Source organism: Hibiscus syriacus, unplaced genomic scaffold (genome assembly GCF_006381635.1).
Source record: "Hibiscus syriacus cultivar Baekdansim isolate YM2019G1 unplaced genomic scaffold, ASM638163v2 tig00113124_pilon, whole genome shotgun sequence".
Lineage (NCBI taxonomy): Eukaryota > Viridiplantae > Streptophyta > Magnoliopsida > Malvales > Malvaceae > Hibiscus > Hibiscus syriacus.
This window is the reverse complement of record NW_024063444.1, coordinates 3,290,438-3,316,598: the sequence shown is the minus strand read 5'-3', so window position 1 is coordinate 3,316,598 and position 26,161 is coordinate 3,290,438. Positions and strand designations below refer to the sequence as shown.

The following is a 26,161-nucleotide window of genomic DNA, read 5'->3' as shown; positions in this document are numbered from 1 at the left end:
ACACTATGCAGGCCTTGCATTCTTTGCATCGAGTTGAAAGACATTAATTGGACCTTAGAAATCCTTGTACATTCATAACTTTAAAAATCCAGAAGTTGTTTTTGGACCCATTGTTAAGCTGACATGACTTCTCTCTTAGTCTTTCCACGATACCAATAAAAACTTCTTAGCATTTAATCATTTTATCGTTACTTGAGAAACTTTCATGTATGTATGTCTGCACTTTAGTCATTGCAACTTACTCTCATTTCAGGTAGCATAGGAGCTCCAAATATTAGAATTCCAAAGTTGTGTTTTGAGAAAGCAAGAAGAGTTGATAATCAAATCTGAAGAATGACAGAATTTGGCTAAGGCAAAGACCAATTCGATATGCTTCCCTGGTTAGACGCACAGAGAAGGCATTCAGCATAGGTTGTGGTCCAACTTTGGAAACCCAGGGTAAGTAATTTCTGCTAATAGAGGCCACTGTTTTTATTTTATTTTTATTCCCGGTGAACTATAATATCCAAGGTCTCTTATTACATAATTATGTCGAGTGGTAAATCCCATTTGATCTACTTCATTCACTGTGCAGCAAGGTATGGTGATATAGAAAGCCGAGACAGTAATCTATTATGCTTTCAATAATAGTTCTTCTGGTTCTTAAAGAAATGCATTACACACTGTGGCAGTCTCATGAGGACATATATAATACACCCCCTTACACGTTTTTTGATTTAGCGGAATTTTTTGAAATAGGGAAAATATATCTTCTTCCTGATTGTTGTTGCTCATTTTATTTGCTGACTTAGCTTACAGTAACCTCTGTCAAAGTTGGAAATGAAGTACCTACTGATTCAAGTGTTTAATTTTTTTCATATTTTGAAGTCTCTCCATTGTCTCTCTTTTTCTTTTTAAGTTCTATAAACGACAATGATTTGTTGAAATTCTCATAATTTATGACATTTCTTTCTTCATTTTCCATGCTATATATAATGCTTAAAAATCGGATATTAGGGTGAGAATCTTATTCATTACTTTAATTACTTAGCTTATATTTCACCCTTTTGTTTGCGGTCTTGCAGCTACTACAAATTTAGCAGATGACTCTGAAGAGACTAAAACGTCTGGTTTGACTAGCCAGCTTATTCCAATTCCATCTGGGTTGAGTTCATAATTGTTGTTTTAAATCATTAATGAAAGCAATGTATGTTTTGCAAAATCATTATTGGTATCCATTTTTTACCTTCAAATTAAAAATGTTTTTTACTGGTAGATTTTGAATATGTTAATATTTCATGATTTGGAATGTCTTCTATAAATGAACGAAAAATTATACATCGAGCTTATATTTTAGAAGTTTGTAGTTTACAGTCTCTAACTGCAGGTGGAATCTCTGGTTAGAACTGTATGCGATACGACTTCCGTTGTTGAGTTTGAACTGAAAGCAAGTGGATTTCATTCTTGTGCTATAAATAGCTTGACTAATGTGAATGTCTTTTCTAATTGAATTGTTCTGTTTTGAATCCAAGCAGTTGCAGATGTCGGAATTCATATATTATCAAATTCTTAGTCTTTCTTCTGTCTCGTGTTTAGCTCAGTGGATTTCGGCTATACATTGTGAGGGACTTAGACGGAAAAAACTGAACCTCCGCCTGCGATTGCAAGTCCTCCTGTCAGTGTCAGCACCAATAAAAATGTCGAAGCACCTGTGTCAAATGGAGCTGTTTCAACTTCTTTAGCTATCACCAAACCACTATCTTCTTCGGGGAGAATTGAATCGTTCCTTGATAAAGCTGCAGATGAAGGCTTGGTGATTCTTCAGTCTCCAATGGTGAGAATCCAAAATTTTAGATTCTTCCCTTTCTTTGAACTCATAGAACTAAGAAGACAAATTGTGCAGGTCGGTTTCTTCAGGAGATCACGAACCATAAAGGGGAAGCGTACACCACCATCGTGTAAGGAGGTAAATAGAATTTGTTTACACCTTGTTTTTCAAAGTGGTATCTTCAACAGACAAAACATTCATGAAACCATTATTTTGGAAGCCATCGTAGTCTAGTGTCCCATTGGTTCCATTGTACTCTTCAAATCTAAATTGTGCTTTTGTTTATGCAACAGAAGCAAATAGTAAAGGAAGGCCAGGTGCTTTGCTACATCGAACAACTAGGTAGTGAAATTTCGATCGAGGTATAAATCTCAGTTCCGATTAAACTTGTCTTTTTGCTAACGTTTCTTGTATCCTTAAGTTTATATGGTCGATCAACCCGGATTTTATTTCTAACTCCGATCATTCTCTTACAGTCTGATGCATCTAGGGAGGTCATAAAAATTCTAAGGGAGGACGGTGGTATGTCTTTGCCATCTTTCAATATATTTCAACCTGAGGCATTTTACGGTGCCGCGTGATCAGTTATTCTAACGTTCTTTACTTAATACGACAGATTCCGTCGGATATGGTAATGCTCTTATCGCTCTTCTCCCTTCTTTTCCCGGGATAAAGAAGCTGCAGCAGTGATTTGCTGGTTATCCACTGGTTTGTGCCAGAAGTAAGCTGTGTGCTCTTTATTGTCTTTAAAAGAATGAATACTCCTACCTCTTTGCATTTCAGTACATGAGGATTATGTTGCTGATAAAAATATTTGTAGTCTTGAAATTGGTTTTTTTTTTTACGTTTTAGTATTGAAATGTGGAACTTTTGAACATCATTGGGAATCTGCTATTGAAGTTCTGGCATTTTTATTCATAATATCTTCCTACTGTTTGATTACAGCATAATGGTTTTCTATTTTAAAGAAATGATTTTGAGAAATAACTTTAAATAAGACGAAAAGTATTGTTAATCTTTTTAAAAAGGAAATATCTGCTGAAGACAACATTACATCCTACAGGGTACTATTGTAAATAAGATGAGATAAATTATAAATTATTTGAGTTTGATTTGACTCATTTACAACCCTAAGTAGGGGCCAAAAAGCATTGAGGGTGTGCAATAGCTAGCCACCAACATCAGACAAAAAAAGGCATCCCAATTCCTAGCCCTCATGGAAGAGCAACATTCAAACTCAGCAATAATAAAGAGCGATAAAGGGTCAAAGCATTCAAAGACCAGTGAACAACATAACCACACTACCACTGCAATTAGAGGTGATCAAGACTCGACTTGGAAAATTTTAATTTTTTGACTCGACGTTAAAATTTTGACTTAATTTAACTCGACTCATAATTTCATAAACTTGATTTGGCTAGAAAAAATTTTTAAATTCAAATCAAGTTATAAAATAGAACTTGAATAGCTTGAATTTTGTAATAATTTGTGAATTGTTTATTAAGTTTGTGTCAAGTTCAACTTTACATGATATATATACATGTCTATCGCATATGGTTATAAAAAAATTGTTTAAGTTCAAAACAAATAGTATGATAATATTATTAACATTTGCGATTAAATTAAAAGTACATGTAATAAATTGCCTGAAAATGGAAGAAATGGTCAATGAGGTAAAACTGAAGATGGTGGCAAAACTATCCTCTCTTTATTTATAGCATCTTTCTAGCAGAACTGAAGAGCATTTCCAGGGATGCACTGTCATTCCCTTGTATGAAGAACATTCATGTCTATGGCTATGCATGCCCAAACCTGAGACTTCCATTCAAATCCATCAGTGCAAAGACAAACAAGATCAAAATACACGGAAAGGTAAGGCTGTGGAAAGAGCCGCATTGGAAGGATGAATCTACTCGAAATGCTTTCTTTCCTTCCCTGTTTAACTGCACAAGTAATCTTACCTTCACCTTTGTCGTTGTTCTTTGATTCACCCTGCACGTTTGCTTTCAGAAAGTAACCTTTTTTATCCTCCGACATTGTTGATTTGGTTGTCTGAACAAGAGAACCCTCAGCAAGAAGAATCACCCATTGTTCCAAGTCAGCAGATTGTCGAAGTCATTAGGCCATGAGTGTGAGAGGGCATTACAATACAATAAGCTACTGATTTCTCAAGGAAAAAAGCTTTTACTTGGTAGATTTTCAACAAAAGGTCCGTATTCAACACTGGATAGCAAAAAACAAAATGAATACAATTCGGTGGCACTTGCAAGTTTCTATCAAACATCTCTACATAAAAAGTTCGAAATGAAACCTGATATGCAAGTATAAGATTCTAAATTCCAAAGGCAGCATCAGCTTCTGGAAACCGAAATCCATATCCGAAAACTAATGAAACCTGTTGACAGGATCTTTACCCATGAAAAGATTAAGCTTTATTGTGAACTATAATCCCTGCAAAGCAAATCAGTCCCCAAGAAAAATAAAACTACACTAACAAAGAAAATCAATTACGATTCTTTTTCTATATTTGGGGCATAGAAGTAAACAGGCACTAACACGTTAGGGGGACGAATTTATAAAATTCTGAAGATTTTCTCCTTTAGAGATGGAGCAGCAGTGGGAAAGAATCCTTGTGCTGCTAAGTATATGGATCCTCTATCTAGCATTCAATGTACTGTTGATTCCGGTTAAATTTAAGGTGGAAAAAAGCATAAGTTTTCCTTAAAAAGAACAGTAATAATAAAGTGAAGTTATAAAGTACAGAAAGGAAAGAGGGTAATCACAAGTTTACAAGATATTGAAACCCTAAAATAATCTCAAAGGTGCTCTAAAAATGCATCTTCTCAAATCACCAAAAAAGAAAAGAAACTATCAACGGCATCCAATTTCATTAAAAAAATTATGTTTTCCATTCCCTTTTCTAATGGTGGGCCTAATTGTTAGCTTTTGTTTCCTTTTTCTCAAGTGGTCTCAAAACTGATAAAACCACCAACTTTTGCTGTACAAACTCATATGCAGCAAGCTTGGATTTTGCCTTCATAACAGCTTGACTCTCCTTGCTTTGGAGCCATGGATCAGTTTTCTTACATCCTTTTTAATTGACAAAAAGGCACAAACTACAGCAACCATCAACGTCGGGAACATTCGGATAGATTCTGTGCGGAACATGCATTGAAATTGTCCCAGGATGTTTTCTCTAAGAAAGCCCCAGATGATAAGCATTGTCCCAAAGAGGCTCATCCTTCCTCGCCTTGACAGACCTACAAAAGCTCCCACCACAGACAAGTAGCTTCCTGCAACAATCTGATGTAGTCCAAATGTTGAAATATTAGTGCTTATCTAACTGCAGATTAATCGAAGCAATGCATACGAGTCATAAACCAACCTCAAGGCGCTGGAGATCGGATACTGCAGTCGATTTCCTTGAACTGGGGGAGTTATATAAGCTGAGCAATTTGCTGTAACTTGGAAGAGTTTTGTTCTTTATAACGCCATTGACAATTGCCCCTGGATATAGAAGGACCTTAACTACATGTGTAGGGAAGAGTTCAGTGGCAATCAACTGGGAGGATGTTATCTCAATGGGAGTTCTGCAGATTCCAAATCTACATTGTACCCTGTAAAGTTAGAACATAAATGTCAACAAATACTTTGGGTTGGGGAATATTTTGACAAAATCCCAAACATATTTTATCAGCATGCAAGAAGAGCAAACAAAGTTAAAATATCAGAGCTCCTAGCAATATGTATAAGCAAAAGAACACAATTGGTGAAGTAAACTTTCCAGATGGCATGGAACGTTCAGATTCTATGAAATGCCTTTTAGAAAGGGAACCTTTTTTATGTTTTTACATTCTGGGAAAGTATAGAAACCACCAATGCATCATTGTAAAAGGTGGAAACAAACAGGTGGGGGTGAAAAGTGACAAACTTACCTGAAAAGAGGGATTTGGAAGATTATGAGGAGGAAATACATGAGAGAAGCAATGGAGGAAATGGAGGTTGCCCGTTTCTTTGAAGAAGCCATTGGAAACATTCAGAAAGGTCTCCCGCGAAATGGGAAGGAAAAAGAAAAGAAAAGAAAAGAACAAAAATTGCAGGGAGGAAATAGGGGAGATCTTGAGATGGTAGGAAGCAAATGAAAATTAATGTGGTAAAACTTCTATTTTTTGAAGGGGTGGAAATCATGGGGTCATTTTGTTCACACACTCTTACATTTCCATTTTGCTGTACATTTGGTCTCCATTTCAATGTCATTAAATCCAGAAAGTCAACATGTATGGGCACATTTACACTAGAAATGATAATTTTAGACAAAATTACATGAATGAAAAATTATAACAATATATTAACATGTAAGATACTAATTCAAAATATATTCTAAAATCCATCAAGTAATTTTAATGGTTAAATGAAGTTTTTTTTTCTTTTTAAAAATCCCAAATTTAGGGTGTGTATTCATTATCAATAATTAAGAAAGATTTTTAAAAAATACAATCATATAATCATCCAAATTATTTAAAAAATGTATATTAGACATTTTTTTTTAAATCATAAAAAATCGCTTTCATATATTTGAATTTAGATATATCTATGACACCTAATCTCACAATTACAATAATGGATGACAGCTGCATCATAAATTTTAACGTCAGTGGCTATCCATGTTAGTGTTGGCCCTCAAAACCATCATTTATGAATACAAGTTGTAGAGTTTTGGATAAAGAGTTTAGGGCTATCCAGAATTAATTTCACATTGCTTAAAAAGCTTCCAACAGCATTAAACAACTCCTTTAACAATTCTTGTTGCCTTTTGGCAAAGGAATGTTTATGCTCACGAGCTATTCAAGTCAGGCATTAAGATACTTGAAGTCAATTCACTCGATAAGTAACATATCTCTAGCTCGAGCTAGTTGAAGGCTGCAAGACAATGACAACCAACTGGTATTGGATGCTATGCAGGATCTCAGAGAACCAAATTTCAGGAAAATGATTGCACAAAATCCATCGTAAGAACAAAATTGAAAGAGATTTGAATCTTCCTTGGCTTACTCTGGAGGAGAACCCTGTATTAAAACAGTTTCAATGATGAGATTCCGCAGCTGGTAAAGATGGTGCAGTTGCAGTGCCAAATTGCAGTTTGCAAAGCAGCAGGATAAAAGATAATAAAACTTGTTTCCTGGTAGTCTTTCTAGTTATGATTAAAACCAATTGCCATGAAAGAATCTACATAACTTCATTGATACCATCTACAAGGGGGGAAAAGTCAAGTTGTTTCCTTTTTCTTATTCTTGTTCAAGTTGTATCAGTCTTGCCAAGAGCTATAATGCACATACAAAGAATGAAAAACAAGTCTGGTAATGGGATAATACTTTAGTGGCAGCTGAATAGATATAAAAGCATGAAACATCTTTATCTGAGAGAAGGGGGAGAAGACATCATTGATGTACCCCTTCCAGGTTCAGCCTGTCAACTCCTCCATTAAACCCTGTTGATAAAAGGAAAATAATGAGAAGTCAGTAAAGATTTAGCAGTCCCTTGTTATGATCCAAGTAAAGCTAACTAACTGGAAAACACCACTAACCCGTGCAATGTATTGCTCAGCATCAGTTCGTTTGAGAAAGTGCATAAGTGCAATGAATGATGAGCAAAATTGGCAGATTTATCACTGAGAATTATTCCACTACCTAAATCATCAAGCACCCTTACCTTGATGTAGGGATCTTTTGGAGGCACCATATCCTGGCAAACCAAGAACATTGGCCATTGCAATCTAGTTAACAGTGACAGATGCTTTATAATGCTATTTGAGCGAGAATAAAATCTGTATGGTGGAAGACCAATCAATTCTTGTTTAATTACATTGCAGTTACTTGCTTAAATACAGTTTAAGGCTTATCGGTTCTATGTAACACCAAGCCACCAACAACAGAATCATATTCTAAAGGGTTCTACTTTTAAATTTTAATCAAAGGTTTGCATTGAGTTAACCCTAGAATAAGTTCTTAGAAGTGTTTAATTCATAAGAGAAGCCCTTACCACATTCACATCAAGGCTCAGTTGTGACATGTATAATTTCAAAGACTTAGAATGATCTTTGAAATACTGTTCCTCTGAGTTACTGAACTTCTCCTGAATTTCACGTGGAAGTTCATGAAGCAACCCTACTTTCCACGCCATGTCTCTTATAATTTCTGCACGAGTGTACCTGTATAAAAATTAGCAGGTGATGGTAAGAAACTGCATCATAACATGTACACTAGCAAGAATCAGTTTCTTTAGGAAATGACAACAAAATGTGCAAGAAACTCACACATATGCCATTAGGCAACGCTTGTTGCGAATTAGAGAAATGTGGTGGATGAGTGATCCATAGTGGTCTGCATTTTTGGCTGTTTGGACTTCCAGTCCCTCCTCTTGCATTTTCCTATATAGCGTATATCACGTTAAGGGGCTAAAATATTTGTGCAGATAAAATTTGGTACTAAACTCTAAACCGAACCAAACTCCCCAAAATAAAATAAATAAGGCATCCTAGGGATACACTGTACAGTCATGGTACAACAAAAACTTTGGAGTTTGCTTCCACTTTTCAATCTCTAGCTCTAGCACCATCAATTGTTACCATTTGTATCCATTTTTTAAGAAAGTTTCAAACTATACATAATTAAACCTCTAGGAGGTGCTAGGAAACACTTGAAGCATAGAGATTAACTCAGATGCTGGTCCATTGACTATAGAATTGACAAAGCAGCAGCACCAAGTTTCAGGAGATGTAGTTACAAGAAGAGGGGAAAGAGGAAGGACAAACAAAAACAAAAGGTTAAAGAAGCAAAATAGCAACAAGGAATTACCTTATTAATGATTGAAGTGCACTATGATGCTCATTACATTCTTCAATTACTCGCTCAAACAGCTCATTCTGCAATATCGCATCCCATAAAACAATAAGATAAAAAACATCCAGCTCACATCAACTTAAACACAGCTTTGACAGCATATCAAGAAGGGGAAAAAAGGTGGATGCATTCTAGAAATGAAACCTTTTCAAGGAAAATCCACGTAAAAAATTATTAAACAAGTATTCTCTCAGTATTTCAAGTAGCGAACAGAAAATTTTCTCAAAATTTGAGCGTGAGTGCTGGTAATGGTAGGGTGCGTCAGAATGCAAAAAAAATATAAAAAAATTGAAATTTGCACTGAATGCGTAAATAACATATATATATATAATACTAAATTGCTAAGAATTTTCAATATAAAAAACTTAACCCTCAATAATCTTACAGAATTAACGGTACTTTGGGAAATAAACAGCCAATCTTCACATATATTAGAACTTAAGCAATGAACCCACCAAGCAATTTTCCAATAATATCATAACAACTAGAATTGTTCATCTTTGAAGCATTTAAAAGTGAAATAAAAAGAGATTCTCGCATAAAAGAGCGCAAGCCAGTAGCCTTACGTTGAAAATCTTGAGATGCCCTTTTTCACCACTGCTAAAATCTTTCACCAGCTCGTATGCCTTTCTTCCGTGCATCTTCTGACGATATAAAAGTCCACCCTTTCAATTATATACTTTACCTTCAAAAACGAAACTTTCTTTGAGACATTTCGCCGAACAGCTTGCACAAAATTTTCCCCTTTAAGCTATATATAAAATTGAGCAGTCATCTAAAAGTCTGGAAAACAGTAAAAATGTGGTTATGAAGGAAATGGAGTTTAGGAGTGTTTGAGAGATGAGAAAGTGGAGATAAATACAAAGTTCTCTTGGGATGTAAATTCTAAAAGCATGGTGGAGATTTTGGCGGGTCGTTTTTTAATTTCTAAAATTAGCGTCAGTGGGGGCGTTTTTAACTTTGCGCTTTAATATGTTTCGGCCCTATTGTTAATACATTGATCGTTTTTTGGCCCAATACCCCAAGAGGGTCAATTATTTAGGATATAGGGCCTATCCATATTTTATTTTGGAAAATACTGCATTTGCTACAGTGCACTAGGGACTCGTCATGTTGAGGTGGCGAGTTTCCTCAAATATTATTTTTTAAATGGTCCCAGAGTAGTGGGCCCTCACTGGGCTACTATTTTATTGTCGTTAATATTATTTTTATTTTTTAAAATAAAAATAAATTTTATAAATTAAAAAATAGATGAAACTCATCACCTCGAGGTGACGAGTATTTTAAATTCAAAAAAACTATTCATTTTGTAAGCGTTGGTCAACGGGCAGACGTGCAACGGTCAGCAACAGTCACTTGAAACTCGTTACCTCGAGGTGATGAGGTGGTGATTTAGACCGGATAAAATTTTTTAAAAAAAAAATAAAAGAAAAATAATTTTATTTATATTTTAAAATATATAAAGTAAATAAAAATTTATCTATATTTCCTAAGTTCTTGACGATGCCGAGGAATTGTCGAATGATAATGGTGCGGGGCTCGTTGAGTACGCCGGGATCATAGGCATTGATCGTCGTCGTTGTCGTCTCCCCAAGGAGGTGTACTTAACACATCTGAGATCCAACTTCGAAATGCAATTATGGGTTTATTGTATTTGACGTCATCATTGTCATAACTAGTTCAACTTGGCTACTACTTTGGTGATCATATAGGATATGATCCCACTCACCTACAATCGTGTGTTCACTCGAATATGCTTGAGTGTATTGTGGTGCATCCCATGACCCTCCAACCCAAGGCGATCAAGCCTCGATTGAAGTATAAAATGGAGAATATAAACTGAAATTAACTTGAGATGCATAATAGTACTCTTTAGCTGCAGATGTTGAAGCGAAAGAAGATGATGACGATGTTTTCTTCTTGGACTTGGACTTGGCGTATGTGACCTGATGATGTTGTCATTATCTCTTCTTTTCCGGTGTCGTGAGATATGGTTTCTCATTTGCTTCGTAATTTAGGAGATAGGGAGAATAGTCAAAATCTAGGTCCAGTGGTATAATGTCGTGACACGAGGGAGCGATAGTTCACATTGATTCCATAGCTCGATGTAAGTGTGTCTCACTAGCCAATTTTCGTTATGTTTACCACATGTATCGATTGTATGGAGCGCGTCCATATCAACCATTTACGTAGGAATCGGCTGGTGTGACGCAAAATGTCGCATCACTCTATCAACGTCTTGCCACTCAATAATCACATAATGCAATAACAACGTCACAACACACCATAAATGAGACCCCTCAAAAAATTGCGCTAACAATAAACCGTTGATCTCGCCATCAACATACGGAAGCCAAGAGAACTGTAAATATTAAATATCAAAGTTAGCATATATAAAGTTAAAAATATTAAAAAAAAATCATATGTCATACAGCATATCGACATGCGATGTCAATCCTTATCTGTATATTTTTTTTAAAAATAATTTTTAAATAGACATATCACGTCGAGGTAATGAGTCATATTAATGACAATAAAATAATGTCTCACATGGGACCCACTACTCGGGGACCATTTAAAAATAATATATGAGGGAATTGTGCATTGTAGCAAATGTCGATTTTCCAAAATAAAATCTTGAAAGACCTAATACCCTAAATATTTGACTCGCTTGGGGTATTGGGCCAAAAATAACTGCATTGATCACCATTTATTTATAGTTTGGCTTGGTTTTTTTTTCCCCAATAAGGAAAACGAGTAAATTAGTTAGGAAAATAGGGAAAATAGAAGTTTACTTTTGGGTTTACGGTATTTTCTACAGTGTTCATGGAACTCGTCACTTCGAGATAACGAATTCTAATAAAAATATTTTTTTATTCAAACTCGACACCTCGATGTGGTGAGTTTCAATAAAATATATTTTTTTATTAAAATTTATCACATGGAGATAAAAATGTGGATAAAAAATATTTTTATTTAAACTCGTCACCTCAACATGATGAGTTTCATGCATTGTAAAAAATACTATAGATCCCAAAATAAGTGTTTGTGCTCTATTTTGCAATATTTTTTCGGGCTCCCTGTTGGGCCAAAAAACCTAGTCGGCTTTATTGTGTTGGGCTTATCATTAATATAATGTCTTATCTTTCATGTTTGTTTCGTGGTTTATATTTTAATAACCGTTCTATATATTATAAGAATTATTATTGTTTCTTTTGATAATATCATCATTAATGTTTTTTTTATAGAAAATTTCTAGTTTTACTAAAAATAAAAATTATCCAAAATTATAATAAAGATTTACAAGCATAATCGTAAATTTTAAATATAATTATTACATTTTCCTATTATTATTGAGACAAAAACTAGTCATTTAGATCACATAAGGACAAAAAAGAAAAATATTAAAAAACCTAAATAAAAAACTAGAACAAAATAAATATACGAACAAATTTGATTGCATCGACAAACAAACCACGAAAGGGAATGAAGCTACTGAAAGACCACCGACAAACTGTAAATCAGAGTCGAAAGAAGTGAGAAAACTATCCACGAATGCGAAACGTGTATCCAAATCAATCTGAGGGTCTAAAGCAGGGAAGATCAACATAATAACAAATAAAAAAACATCTTGATTAGTCGTGGCGATGTCAAATCCAAACCTGAAAAAATAGATAAATGAAAACAACAGCAAAAAAACCCGAAAAACTACCAAAAGGCAAAAAAAATACTTATGAAAAAAAATTAAAAAAATAAAGAAAAAAGACAATCAATGGTCGGTAACTAATATCAAAACTATTGTCGTTGCCGACTAAATAAAATCAAAGAAAAAAAATTAATTTAATCTATAGAAAATGACACAAATTATAAAGAAAAAAAGTGGGAAGAGAAGAAAAGGTAAAAGGAGAGAACGGCTAGGATTTAAACAAATATCTATAAAACAAATATATGTCATCGTCGACGTTTAAACTTAATTTTTCTTATCGAAAGTGTATTATATCTTAGTATTATAGTCAAACCCTTATTAACAAATTATTTTTAACTTAATTAAATAATAAGTGTTCAAATTATATTAGAGGTTTATTTTAATTGTCTAAAGTTTTCTATCAAAATAAGTGTAATGTTTTTTTATATTATCTTATATTTTATGATCATATTGCTAATGGCCATTAAAAAAATTAGTCAATCAGTGATTACTTGATCTGTGCTATTAATATCTTATGAATATTATTTAAAAATAAATAAATTTCTAAACTTCTAAAAAAATCTTAAATTTTCTAATTTCTCAAACCTACAAATCCCTAGCTCTCAAATACCATAAAGACCAAAGATTACGAAACGACACACGCGATTAGATGTTATGGTATTTAGAGACGACAGGCAATGATTTACATGACGATAAGTGGACGGCCGATCACTGAGAGATTGATAAAAAAGAGGTATTGATGATGATTGATTCGATGATGTCTTATTGAATGAGAGATTTTGGCTTATGTATTTAGGTAAATTTATATTAAAAATATGTTACGGAGTACGATTATTGGATAGAACAAAATCACAACTGATAATTTAAGAAAATAAAAATAAAGATAAAAAAGACACAAAATTTACGTGAAAAACTCCTAAATAATATAGGGTAAAAACCACAGGCAACGGTAGAAGAATTTCACTATGAGAAAATAGGAATTACAACTTCTCTCGATCTATCAAAGAGAAAAATAATGATAATTCTCTCTTGATAAAAAGGTGAAAACAACTCTCAAGAAACTATCTAAATTCTCTAGTATTGGGAGAAAGCTAGAATGATTTGGGATGGTTTTGAAGCTAAATGAGCTCATGTATTTATAGTTGAAGCTTAAGAACTAATCTTATAAATACCCTAAAGTATAATGACTAAATTGTGATTTTACCATACAATAAATCAACAAAATCTTCCCCCTTTTGACTAAAATTTTCGGTGAATTTTTTAATTCCACCTTTCAGTGGATTTGCTATTTTTCAACAAAATCTAAAATAAATAATTATATAAAGAAATAGGATATCTAGATATTATTTGGAAGAATAACCCCTAAATTATCCACATCAGACGATCTCGCGATCTGTAAATCGCGTGTTAAATCATCGTACCCTCCAACACTCGAGATACATCCTACGTGGGCGCACTTTCTAGGTAAGCCAATAAAACAATTAAATAAAATGACCTCACGCATCTCGCGCATTGTAAAGCACGAGGTAGCTTTTATGATCCAAAATATTACGAGATTTATGAAGGATCTCGAAGGTCTGCAAAGCGCGAGGTTCTTTTGAATTCCATTTAAACGTAAAAATTAAATGAATATAGTAAATAAATATAAATATAATATTAATTATTAAATTTAATTATTTATTATAATATAACAATATATAAATGTAGTAATTAAAATAGATACTCTATAAAAAATAATTATAATATATTTTGTAAATTTTGAAATAAAAAAAATAAATGTGTAAAATATTAAATATAATAAATAATTAACAATATTACAATTATATTATATTTTTAAATTTAAAAGATAAAGTAATCTCGCGTTTTACAAACCGTAAGGTGAAATAAATTTCGTAACTCGCATCTTATGGACACGTGTTGCATTTAAAATCGCGTTTCCTCAGGTGCGAGAAAAGCTATAAATATGGCCCTCAACTCCTTTTCATCACCACACCCATATATTTTGTATATTCAAAGATTTCATATCATGGTGGCGAGTCTATTAAGACATGATCGAAATCACATATTCGATTATTGGAGGCTAAATGATAAGGTAAATTAATTAATATCATTTTGTATTTTTACTATTTATTTATTGATTTAGTCTATTTGTTTTGGTATTTAAATAATTTTTTAATATTTATATTTCGTAGGGATATGAACGTGTATTAGAGTGACATATAAATCGTGTGACACCGCCCGATGCGGATATTATTGACTATTTACATTTAGCGGGTTCAAATATATTAGTAGTATAATTGGTGATGGTGTGAAGTTGCATCTTCCACTTATAAATGTGTTGGTGAAAAGATGGAGACCGGAGACGCATGCGTTTCATTTACTGTGTGGGGAGGCAACTATTACCCTACAAGATGTTGTATTTCATTTGGGGCTGCCTATTGATGGAGTAACTATTACTAGTGTTGACGGCGCCCCTAGAAACATATGTGAGGTATTGCTCATAATTGATTCGCTTGATGATGCACGCGATGATGGAAAAATAAAAATTAAATTTTTTGATGACAATTTTACGAATCTATCCCAGAATGCGGAGGAGGAATTGAAAGAGATAAATATAAATGTTTCTATTTATGAATATTTATTAATATTTTAATTAATTTATTTATTTTTTAGAAATTAAGTAGTTATATTATTTTATTAATTTTTTGAAGCGATTTGCACGTGCACATATACTACGAGTTATTGGGGATTTTAATGTTAGAAAACTCATGAAAAAAGTGCATCTGACATGGTTGAATCATTTGCAAAAATTGAGTGATTTAAGAAATGTAAGTTGGGGGTTGACAATTTTGGCATTTTTGTTCCGACAATTTTGTAGAGCCGCAGATCGACGAAAAATGTCATTGGATGATGTTTATTGTTGTTGTAGTCGTGTGCATGGATCCGAATGTCATTTTTATGTCCGATCCTTAAAACGCATGTCCCATATGAATTTTTGTTACTTAAGTGGTAAAAAATAATTTTTATCTATTTTTTATAATATTATTAACAATTAATACAATTATATTGTATTAATGATAAGTGGACTGATGAAACCTCTCACGCCCACTTGCCAACACATCAACATGATTTCAGACTCTTTATCGATAAGTTTGGACATCAGGTAATAAACTACTTTTATTTGATTTTTATCTTATAATTTTAGAATAATTTAATTTATTTGAAGTTTTTAGCTAACAAAGTTTTGCAATTTTTATTTTATAGTTCGTATGGACGCCTTACTACGATGTTGCTATTGCTGATTGTATACCACGTGAGATTTTGATGATTAATGTGACAGTGTATATCGTGTCAGTCCTGCTAATTTTGTATGAGATAGTTGAGTGGTGTCATACCATGCGCGCCATTCGACAATTTAACTTTGTCCAATCGATTTTGCCACATCCACATTGCTTGGATGTGTTGCATCGATTGACACGACAAGGGAAGACATAAATTAATTGGTTCGAGCATAATGTGGTGTATTTGAATTAGTGGATCCAAAGATTCGAGATGACGCCCATGACTCAACCCATATTCGATGTCAGTTTCACATACGATTATATGCGGTGGTACCAATAATATGGGATGCTACATTTATTGACCGATGAGGAGTGAGCGCGATAATTATATGTTCCTCCACAGAGTCGCCCACTAACGGGGAGGAAACGTGGGAGGGAGTCAAGGCAGAGAAGAAGAAGACAACAAGGTGCATCCTCCTCATCGACAATAACATAGGGAACTCCTTATACACCGTTGACACACCTTGACCCTATTTTCACCTACTCGACTCAATGTGCATTTCAACTAATGGGGGTAGTTCTCTGAAGGTTTCCTCACCGACGTCTTTGGCCAGTTGAATTCACCACCGATATATTTGGTGGCTGACTTTCGATCCGATATTGTTAAGCAGCCGCTGCCGTATAACATATTCTACATCGATCCCGATTCCAATGTCAGTGGTGGATTGATTCCATATACAGCCATCGGTCCTTATGATATTGCTGAAGAAGAAGATAACCACAATTACGTTCGCTTTAGACTCGTCAACCACTACGATGTGGAACTGGTGGACATAGGTATTATTAGTTGTTATTTATTTTGTTATTCAAAATTGAAATATTTGTACTAAACTATTGTAGTTTGAGTTAATCAAAATATTTTATGTTATGCGAACTATTTTATTATTTTGTTCTAAATTATTTTATTTTGAGTTAATTGAGCAATTGTAGTTTATCGAATAATTTTTAGTTATGTGAACTATTTTCCATTAGTCGATTCATCTTGGGAGTTATTTTTCTAAAAATACGTTTCAGTGAAAATCACAACATGCACAGCGCGATATCTATAGTACGTTAGCATAATCACACATCTTGCAAAACACAAGATATCAGTATATCGCACCCTACAACACGCGTTATTTGAAATCGTTTCTTACAACCCACGAGGTTCTTGAACAATAAAAAACCACTATTCAGTATTATCGAGCAACCATTTAACTAAAATGTCAATGAGAGAAAGCCTTGCTGCTTTGGTATATTACAATGACTGACAACTGTCGTTTTTTATGTCAAATAAAAGTCCCTCTTCTCAGTTAATAAATAAGAAAATTCGTAGTCAAGAGAAGTAAGGGTCGATCCTCAGGGACTTGGTAAAATTCTAACTTTTTGTTTGAATTGTTTAAACCAAGCATGAAACAGTAAAATGATGGGGTTTTGGTAAAAATATATTTAAATAATAATAAAAATGATTTAAAGTAAAATAAAGAAAAATATTTTAAAGTTTAAAATGGATATGGTAAAAATAGCCTCAAGCCTCGCTTTGACTCAATTTCCTTTAGATCATCGAATTAGATTTTCCCTTCGGGATTCATGTTGGTTATTTTGTCTACAAGGGCAATCCCCATGACTCTATTTTGTATACCGAATACCCAAGGCAATCTTTGATTCTGGTTTCAGAAACTGATCCAATCAACATCAATTGTCGTAGATCAACTACCGTTTAAGTTTGTGGCAACCAACTTGGATTGTTGTTTCAATAGCCGTTAATTCCGATCTTAATTACCTCTTGGCGAAACTATCTCGCCAAGTGTGTTTCCAAGAAGTCGAATGTGCTTTCAATAAGTCGATCATTCCTCCCACATATTTAATTGCAACAACCTCTTGACCGAAGTCAATCTTTGATTTTGAAAACTGTTTTGATTTTGAAAACTGTTTTGATTTTGAAAAATAAGCGCAGAGATTGAGAGAGATATTATGAAGTTATTAAGGGCCTGTTTCAATTCTCCCATTGGAATTGAGTCATTGCTTCAGCTCTCAGCTTATGAGAAAATTAGCTAAGCATGACAAAAAGTCATACTTAGCATATTTAAAAACAAAGCTAAAAAATAAAGTAAAAAACCAAAAACTTGACAATAAAATAAAAGAGAGAATTTTTATAAAACTAGAAAGAAGAAGAATATTGTAATATGAGTTGTGTGTTTAGGCTTACCCCAAGAGGGTATTTATAGCCTCTCAAAGCCTAGAGATAAACAAAGAAATTAAAATAAAATAATCCTAAAGATAATTGTTTTTTTCCTAAATTCAAACTTTAAACAAGTCTCCTAATGCAACTCTGCTCGTCCATCTTCCAGAAGGCGGGCTGAGTAGATCTCCTAGAATCTACCGCTGATTGGACCTTCTAGAAACTGCCACGTCAGACCATGTCATGCCCAGAGTCGTGCCCATGTATCCAGCCGTGACCAAATAATAAAAAAATGCAAAATGCGTCCGTTTTACCACTAATTCTGGAAAGTAAGGCCTTGTACGAAAACAAGCATAACACAACCAAATCAGCAGCAATAAATCCATAAGATCGAAGAATTAACGAGCAAATGCTACCGATTCTGAACACTCATCAAATTCCCCCTCACTTATCTCATGTTTATCCTCAGTATGATATAATCAAATAAGTCAAAAATTTCATTTACCGTTATTTGTCAAGTTTCACATTAAATGAAGCAAGATAGAGACCACAATAACTATTCAAGTCAAGAAATCAATCAATTGAACATCACCAATTGAAACAAGTCAAGTCCAATTGTAACATCCATTCATTCATTAATCTTAATGCCCATAACTCAACACCTTACCGAGATTCACTCAAATCACTCAATGTGTTTGGGGTAAAGAAACGCTCAATGTTAGAACCGACACGATATTACCATAGGCCTGCAAGTAAATCAAATCTCCACTACTAATAAGAACAAGATGCATAAATCAAAAAGTCTTTTTTTGTTGTAACAGGGCTTAGGTAAAGGTGAGGAAAATGCTAAATATATGGCTTAAAATTCAAGGAAAGGAACAAATAACAAGTTCAACTCCATTAAAACATTAAGCACAACAAGATAAAAAAACGAACTATCAAACAACAACTTTCTTTTCGAAATGCATTTGATTTTTTTCTCTTTGTTGTTGTTTTGTTTTCCATTTTTTCTCATGTCTTTTTTTTCGAACAATTTCTTCTTCTTTTTTCTTTCTTTCAAACTGCTACTATTTTTTTGGAGCATACATCGATTAAATTGTTCACTTGCCTTGAAAATGGTAGAAAAGAGTGATAAAATAAAAAGGTTCGGGTTTATAAATGTGGTGAAAACAAAGAAGTGGGAATAGGCTCAAGAGTGGTTAACTAGGGGAAATGCATGGGTAGGCAATTTTAGTGGGGAAAATGGAATGGTTAATCATAAAGTGCCCAAATCATTTTTAAGTATCATGTTTATGTGTAATCTCGACAGTATTTAAAATGCAGGTTCTAGAATACCAATGTCAAATTCGCACACTCAATCCAACAAAATGAGAGCAAAATGATATGCTCGGAAAGGCTCAAATCTCACCAAATTATTTTCATGCCTTGAGCTAAGCACATTTCAACCAACAAAATCATGGAATATCACAAAAATAGCAACTTGATCACAATTCATGATGTTCGCTGTCAAGAATATCCTAACCTAAACAATTATGTGTTCTCAAACAATCATGACATTCCAAAAGAATATTAAAAAAGACAAAAAAAATCAATGAAATTTTTTGCAAATCCAATCAACACAAACTAGCACTAAAACATAGAGATAAGGAAAATAAAATTCAACCTAGATTCTACTCTCCTCACTTAAAGCGTTTTGTCTTAAAACGTAAAATTAAAGTACTAGAGAAGGAATAGAGTACTCCCTGGATTTACTGTCGACCACGGCCATGGTGGGAGGCGTTGGGGTTGACAAGTGGGTTGATTGGGTTGATGTCATGAACTCCGGAGTATTGTTTGATGCCACCGAAATCATGGAACACGTCAGGAAGATCAATTGTTGTGGACGAGAAAATGAAGTAGCCACGAATGGCATTGACTGGAATTATGGAGAAAGGGAGCGCGGTGGAGAAGTACGACGAGCAATGCTCAAATTGGGGCGTAGTGAGGCGGTGGGTGCAAACACCAAGTGATACGGCGAAGGTGGAACATTTGGTGCGTGGCCTCAACATCATTGTTTTATTGGTTCCTTATGCGCACCATCATGGAAGTGATGGACGATTAAAAGCTCGGTGGTGGGTACGACAAGAGAAGTGACCGGTGCGACATAGAAAGTGAGACAAGGTCGATTGCTGCAGTGAATGAGAGGAGAAGGAGGCGATGGGTTTGACTTTGGGAAGATGAATGTGTTGGGTTTTGATTTTTTTCCTGTTTGGTTAAAAAACGTTGGGAAATAGTGTTTTAATTTGGTTTTGCCGTGTAGGGGGAAGTGTTTGAAGTTGAGTGCAATTTGGTTTTGATAGGATAAAAGGGAAGTTTTAGAAATTAAAAAGGTGAAGTGCTAGGGAAAGGAGTAGGGCCCATAGTTAAAGAGTAAAGAAAGAGAAGAGATATGACGATAAAATGTCTCAAAAAAAGGGGGAAATGTGATTTGGATTTTGCTATTGTGTGCCGGTCTTCATAGAGCAATGCTAACGTCACCATTTTTAATGAAATGGTGCGCACAGACTTGAACGGATTTTGTCAATGCTCTGCATGATTTCTACTGCTCATGGGGTCCATTTTTGCACTGTTTGAATATAATTTGTGCGAACCTTCGTCGTTTAAGCTTGATTAAAAACATTTGATTCCTGAAAAATAAAAATTAAATAAAACTTGCTCAATCGAAATAAAATAAATGCAACAAAAATTAAAAATGGGTTGCCTTCCATAAAGCGTTTTTGTTTAAAGTTGTTAGCTTAACGACCTGGTTCAGACTACAAGTTCTAAGAGAAATACTTCTTCCACTTCACACGCTTTTTCCAACTAAGAATTTCCCTTTGAGAAATTCTACGATCGTATAATTCTTTTATTTTCTCCTTGGCATTCTCATTGGTTATTCTTCGGATCTTTTTTATCTTTGAAAGCTTATCCGAAATAACCATTAAATAACATTTTCTCCTAAAAAGGCAATCTTTAAGTTTTTCGGCATTTGTTTTAGTTCTATCTGAGGTGCCTGCAAAACAGAAGGCAGAACATTAGACTTAGCAAGAATCAATTTTAGATTGGCACAATCTGAAAATATTTTTTCAACTTCCTGATTTCCTCATCATAATCTGCTAACTCCTGCATATATTAAAAGAGAAATTAGTTTTTACAAACTCATTTTCCAAAGGATAAATAATACCAACATAATTTATACTCTCTACTTTGTCAAGAAATCTCATTGTCTTATACACATCAAATTTAACGATCTCACCATCAAACTCCATGGTTAAAATCTCGCTTCTTACATCAATCTTTGTGTGTGCAGTACTTAGGAAATGACACCCCAATAGAATATCAAAATAAGTGCTAGTATGATCATTCTCAATGTCAATTACATAAAAATCAGCAGGAAATATTAAGTTGTTTACCTCCACTAGCACATTTTCTAAGAGTCCTTCCGGGTAAATGACAGATCTGTCGGTAAGCTGAATTGATATTTTTATGTCATTCAAGGGCTCATTAATAATCTTATTGTAATGAGAGAGGCATTACATTAATTGAGGCGCCAAGATCACACATGGCTCGCTTTATCCCAAGTTTACCAATTTTACAGGGTATTACGAACATACCTTGGTCTTTCAGTTTCGACGATAACTTTCGTTGGAAGACAGCTCAGACATGTTCTCCTAGATTTATCTTATCATTCCCAGTAAGTTTTCTCTTTGTTGTACAAAGGTCCTTAAAAATCGAGCATATCTTGGAACCTTTCGGATAACCTCAAGTAGGGGTATATTGATGTCCACCTTTTGAAATACGTCTAGTATTTCCTTTTCCTCAGTTTGTTTATCCTTTTTTACTAACCTCGATGGAAAAGATGGTGGCACATCATAGGGAGATGGTGTTGGATCTGTTTGTACTTCGTCACTTTTCTTCTAGGATCTTGAATCAACAGTCTTATTTTCTTTTTGAATTGCTTCATCTTTTGGGACAGGTGGCACCACTACTATACCACTCCGAAGAGTGATGGTGATGACATTGTTTCTTGGGTTTATCTTGGTTTGAGATGAAAGTTTACCTTGTGATTCCAAGCATCCTACGGTTTGAGCCAATTGGCTTATCTGCTTGTTAATCTCTTGGAAGTAGGCTTCAGTACAAATCTGGAACTTTTCCTGGGAAAGTGCTAATCTTTCAACAATTGACTCTTACGATGTCTTCTACGGCTATTGTGGTGGTGGAGGTAGTCTCGCTTGATAACCTTAATTCGGTCATGAGTTTTGAGCATAACTGAAATTTGGATGATCCCTCCATCCTGGGTTGTAAGTATTACCGTAGGGATTATAAGCTCTTTGGAAAGGTCCTGGAAAGTTCCCGACTGCATTGAATTGAGCGGATGTTTCATCTTGGATCAGTGGACAACCGTCTGTTGGATGATCAAGTAATGCACATATTCCACATAATCTGTTTGGTCATGTCTTTCCTACAACAAGAGAGTTGACGACTTCAGTTAATTTATCTATCTTATTTTTTAAAGAAGATGAACTTATCTCATGAACCCTTTGAGGAAGTTCATTATTTGTGCGGAACTATTGGGAATTTGCAACCATTGTGGAAATTAAGTCCCTAGCCTCAGTAAGAGTCATATTCACCAAGGCTTCACTGTTGGCAGCATCGATCATCTTCATTTTCAGTGGAGTTAATCCTTCATAAAAGTATTGAAAGAGTGTTTGTTCAGTTAACCCATGTTGTAGGCAACTAGCATATAACTTCTTAAACCGCTCCCAGTAGTCGTAGAGTGACTCTCCATCAAACTACTTGATTCCAAGTATTCTCCTTCATAGTACACTTACTTTCGCCGCAGAGAAAAACCTGTCAAGAAAAAGATGAGTTATTTGAGCCCATATAGTAATAAAATTAGGGGGTAGATAAAATAACCATTCCTTAGCCGATTCGGCTAAGGAAAAAGGAAAAGCTCTAAGTTTGATTTGGTCCTCGGTTACTCCCTATGGTCTCATGCTGGAGCAGACCATGTGAAATTCCGTGAGATGTTTATGTGGATTCTCATTTGGTAATCTGCAGAATGTAGGGACGAGATGAATAAGGCCAGTTTTTAACTGGTATGGAGTTTCGCCTTAGGGAAAATTAATGTACAAAGGCTCTTATTCAATGGGTGTCGTGGCTAACTCTATGATAGTAGGATCGACCATTGGAATTGGTTTTGTATTAACGGATTCACCTGAATTTGATTATGATTTTGGATTTGATTGTTGTCTCCTTCTTTCCCGAAGCGTCTGAGCGTGAAGTCTTTTAGCTCTGGCTTCGATTTCCGGGTCGTACTCCACTAATGCGCCCGGATTAGTCCTGGTCATAAATCAAAAGCAAACACAAAATTAGTAACTTTGGCGAAGTCCCCAGTAACAACGCTAATTTGACAACTGTCGTTTTTTATGTAAAATAAAATTCCTTCTTCTCAGTTAATAAATAAGGAAATTCATAGTAAAGAGAAGAAAGGGTCGATCCTCAGGGACTTGGTAAAATTCTAACTTTATGTCTGAATTGTTTAAACTATGTGTGAAATAGTAAAATGGCGGTTTTAGTAAAAAGATATTTAAATAATAATAAAAATGATTTAAAGTAAAATAAAAAAAAGATTTTAAAGTTTAAAATGGATATGGTAAAAATAGCCTCAAGCCTCTTTTTGACTAAATTTCCTTTAGATAATCGAATTAGATTTTCCCTTTGGGATTCACGTCGATTACTTTGTCTGCAAGGGCAATCCCCGTGACTATATTTTGTATACTGAATACCCAAGGCAATCTTTGATTCCGGCTTCGGAAACTGATCCAATCAACATCAATTGTCATAGATCAACTACCGTTTAAGTTCGTGGAGATCGACTCAGATTATTACTTCAATAGCCGTTAATTATGATCTCAATTCCCTATTGGCGAAACTATCTCGCAAAGTGTGTTCTCAGGAAGTCGAATGTTCTTTCAATAAACCGATCCTTCCTCCCACATATTTAATCGCAACAACCTCTTGACCAAAGTCAATCTTTGATTTTTAAAACTGTTTTGATTTTGAAAAATAAGCGTAGAGATTAAGAGTGATATTCTGAAGTTATTCAGGGTCCGTTTCAATTCTCCCGTTGGAATTGAGTCATCGCTTCAACTCTCGGCTTATGAGAAAATTATCTAAGCATGACTGAAGTCATACTTAGTATATTTAAAAACAAAGCTAAAAAATAAAGTAAAAAACCAAAAAATTAAAAATAAAATAAAAGAAAGAAGAAGAAGATTGTAATCTGAGTTGTGTGTTTAGGCTTACCCCAAGAGGGTATTTATAGCCTCTCAAAGCCTAAAGATAAACAAAGAAATTAAAATAATCCTAAAGATAATTGTTTTTTTCCTAAATTCAAACTTTAAACAAGTCTCATAATGCAACTCTGCTCGTCCATCTTCCAGAAGGCGCGCTGAGTAGATCTTCTAGAAATTGCTGCTAACTGGATCTTCTAGAAACTGCCACGTCAAACCGTGTCATGCCCAGAGTCGTACCCATGTCTCCAGCCATGACCAAATAAAAAAAAAACAAAATGCATCTGTTTTACCACTAATTCTGGAAAGTAAGGCCCTGCACGAAAACAAGCATAGCACAACCAAATTAACAACAATAAATCCATAAGGTCGAAGAATTAACGAGAAAATACTACCGATTTTGAACACTTATCAATGACAAAATGATCGGTAATGCATCTCTCGGTGTCGTGTTTCAGTCCGCACACAGTATGACAATAATACTACCAACGAAGTTAAAGTATAACAAGTTGATGAAAGAAATAAAGAAAAATATCCCACATGTGTGTGGCACAAAATTGTTACCCTTGATGTATCGACTACCGATGTCGTTAGAACAATTAGCGTACACGATATACACTGTTGAGGACAATGTTGATGTACATATGATGGTCGACTCTCATTTGCAATATTCATTTGGAGGGTCGATAAAGTTGTATGTATTGTTTTTTATGCTGATGATGGTACCAGTATGCCAAGTTAAAGACGAGAGGAGTTCGACTTTGATCCAACTATAGACAGTCCGACGGTAAATTTGAGAAACGACTTCAATTTGTTAAGCACACATGGTACATATAACAATTTGGGTGCATCACCATCCTCGATGCCAAGACATTCTTGCGTTGCTAGATTCGAGTTTGACTTGAACATGCCACCAACGCAACAATCCATATTTAACCTGTTTGATGATTTTTCATTTGGATGCTATTCGACGTATATCTCTTCTGCGAATAACGTATTAACACATATGGGGACACATTCTTTTACTGGTGTGCGTGATGTTGATTTTGAGGAATCGGTTCGTGAATGGTCTCTGATCGATGAACACATGTAGTTGGGACTAACTTTGATTTAAATGAGGTTAAACTATTCCACTTTGAAGGGGATCATTCTGACAAAGAACCAATAAGGGAGTCTGACCCCGATGGTGATGAGTTAAGCCCTGTATATGAAGAACCAAAAGACCTTAACATGCCCCCAGAAGCAGAAGACAACGAAGAATACGACGCGGCTACAACGATTCCATATGTTGTAACACCTATTTCTTATTACCAGCCATCATCACACTTTACAACAATTGATATGAAAGCATTCAACGGTCCAAATTTTTCCCTATTCCCACACATTGGGCAATACAATCTGTAACACCCCCAACCCGTATCCGACCCGGATACGAGTCCGAAGTGTCACATTGACTCTTCAAACCTTGACTCTTAAGAAAAATCCCGGGAAATTTACAACTTTATTTAAATCAAAATAAAGACTTTATCAGAGTGCTCGTACTTAATGACTTATTACATGCCAACACTTTATGCATAACCAAATACATACTTTGTCAAATATTTCTGATCTGATCTTTTGGTAAGGAAAACTGACCTGTCTTGCTCCGCATCACTCCTTACTCTTCTCGAAACCTACGTGTGAAACAATCACACGCTAAGTCGAAGACTTAGTGAGGCATAACAACTTATAATGCACTTTAAAACATATATTGATACATGCATGTTCTGTTCTATCATGTTATAGCAATTCCATGCATTTTTTATATCGTATAAAATCATATCAGATTAATTGCAGTAAATACATATATACACATAATTCATCATTAACAGTTTATCATATAATCACATACTTTTTCAATCAAACACTATACACACACAATATCATATCATTT

General features: G+C 34.6%; 1 protein-coding gene and 2 pseudogenes across 1 annotated transcript; 1 reads left to right on the top strand and 2 right to left on the bottom strand.

The window, feature by feature from the left end:
* The first annotated feature begins 1,175 nt into the window (after nucleotides 1–1,175).
* On the top strand, nucleotides 1,176–2,606 carry LOC120185776 (annotated as a pseudogene).
* A 2,340-nt stretch (nucleotides 2,607–4,946) lies between these two features.
* Nucleotides 4,947–5,990, bottom strand: LOC120185644. The gene is made up of 2 exons (XM_039189812.1): nucleotides 5,743–5,990; nucleotides 4,947–5,424 (listed from the first exon to the last, which is right to left on the bottom strand). The coding sequence occupies exons 1-2, from the start codon at nucleotides 5,841–5,843 to the stop codon at nucleotides 5,181–5,183; spliced, it is 345 nt and encodes a 114-aa protein (XP_039045743.1). The 5' UTR covers nucleotides 5,844–5,990; the 3' UTR covers nucleotides 4,947–5,180.
* Nucleotides 5,991–7,268: 1,278 nt separating this feature from the next.
* LOC120185775 lies at nucleotides 7,269–9,449 on the bottom strand (annotated as a pseudogene).
* Nucleotides 9,450–26,161: the final 16,712 nt, after the last annotated feature.

Excerpts from the sequence above, each read along its gene's own strand:
- LOC120185644 (XM_039189812.1), bottom strand. The coding sequence starts at position 5,843 with ATGTTTCCAATGGCTTCTTCAAAGAAACGGGCAACCTCCATTTCCTCC. Across the intron at positions 5,425-5,742 it reads TTCCAAATCCCTCTTTTCAG|GGTACAATGTAGATTTGGAA; the intron begins GTAAGTTTGTCA and ends CTAACTTTACAG.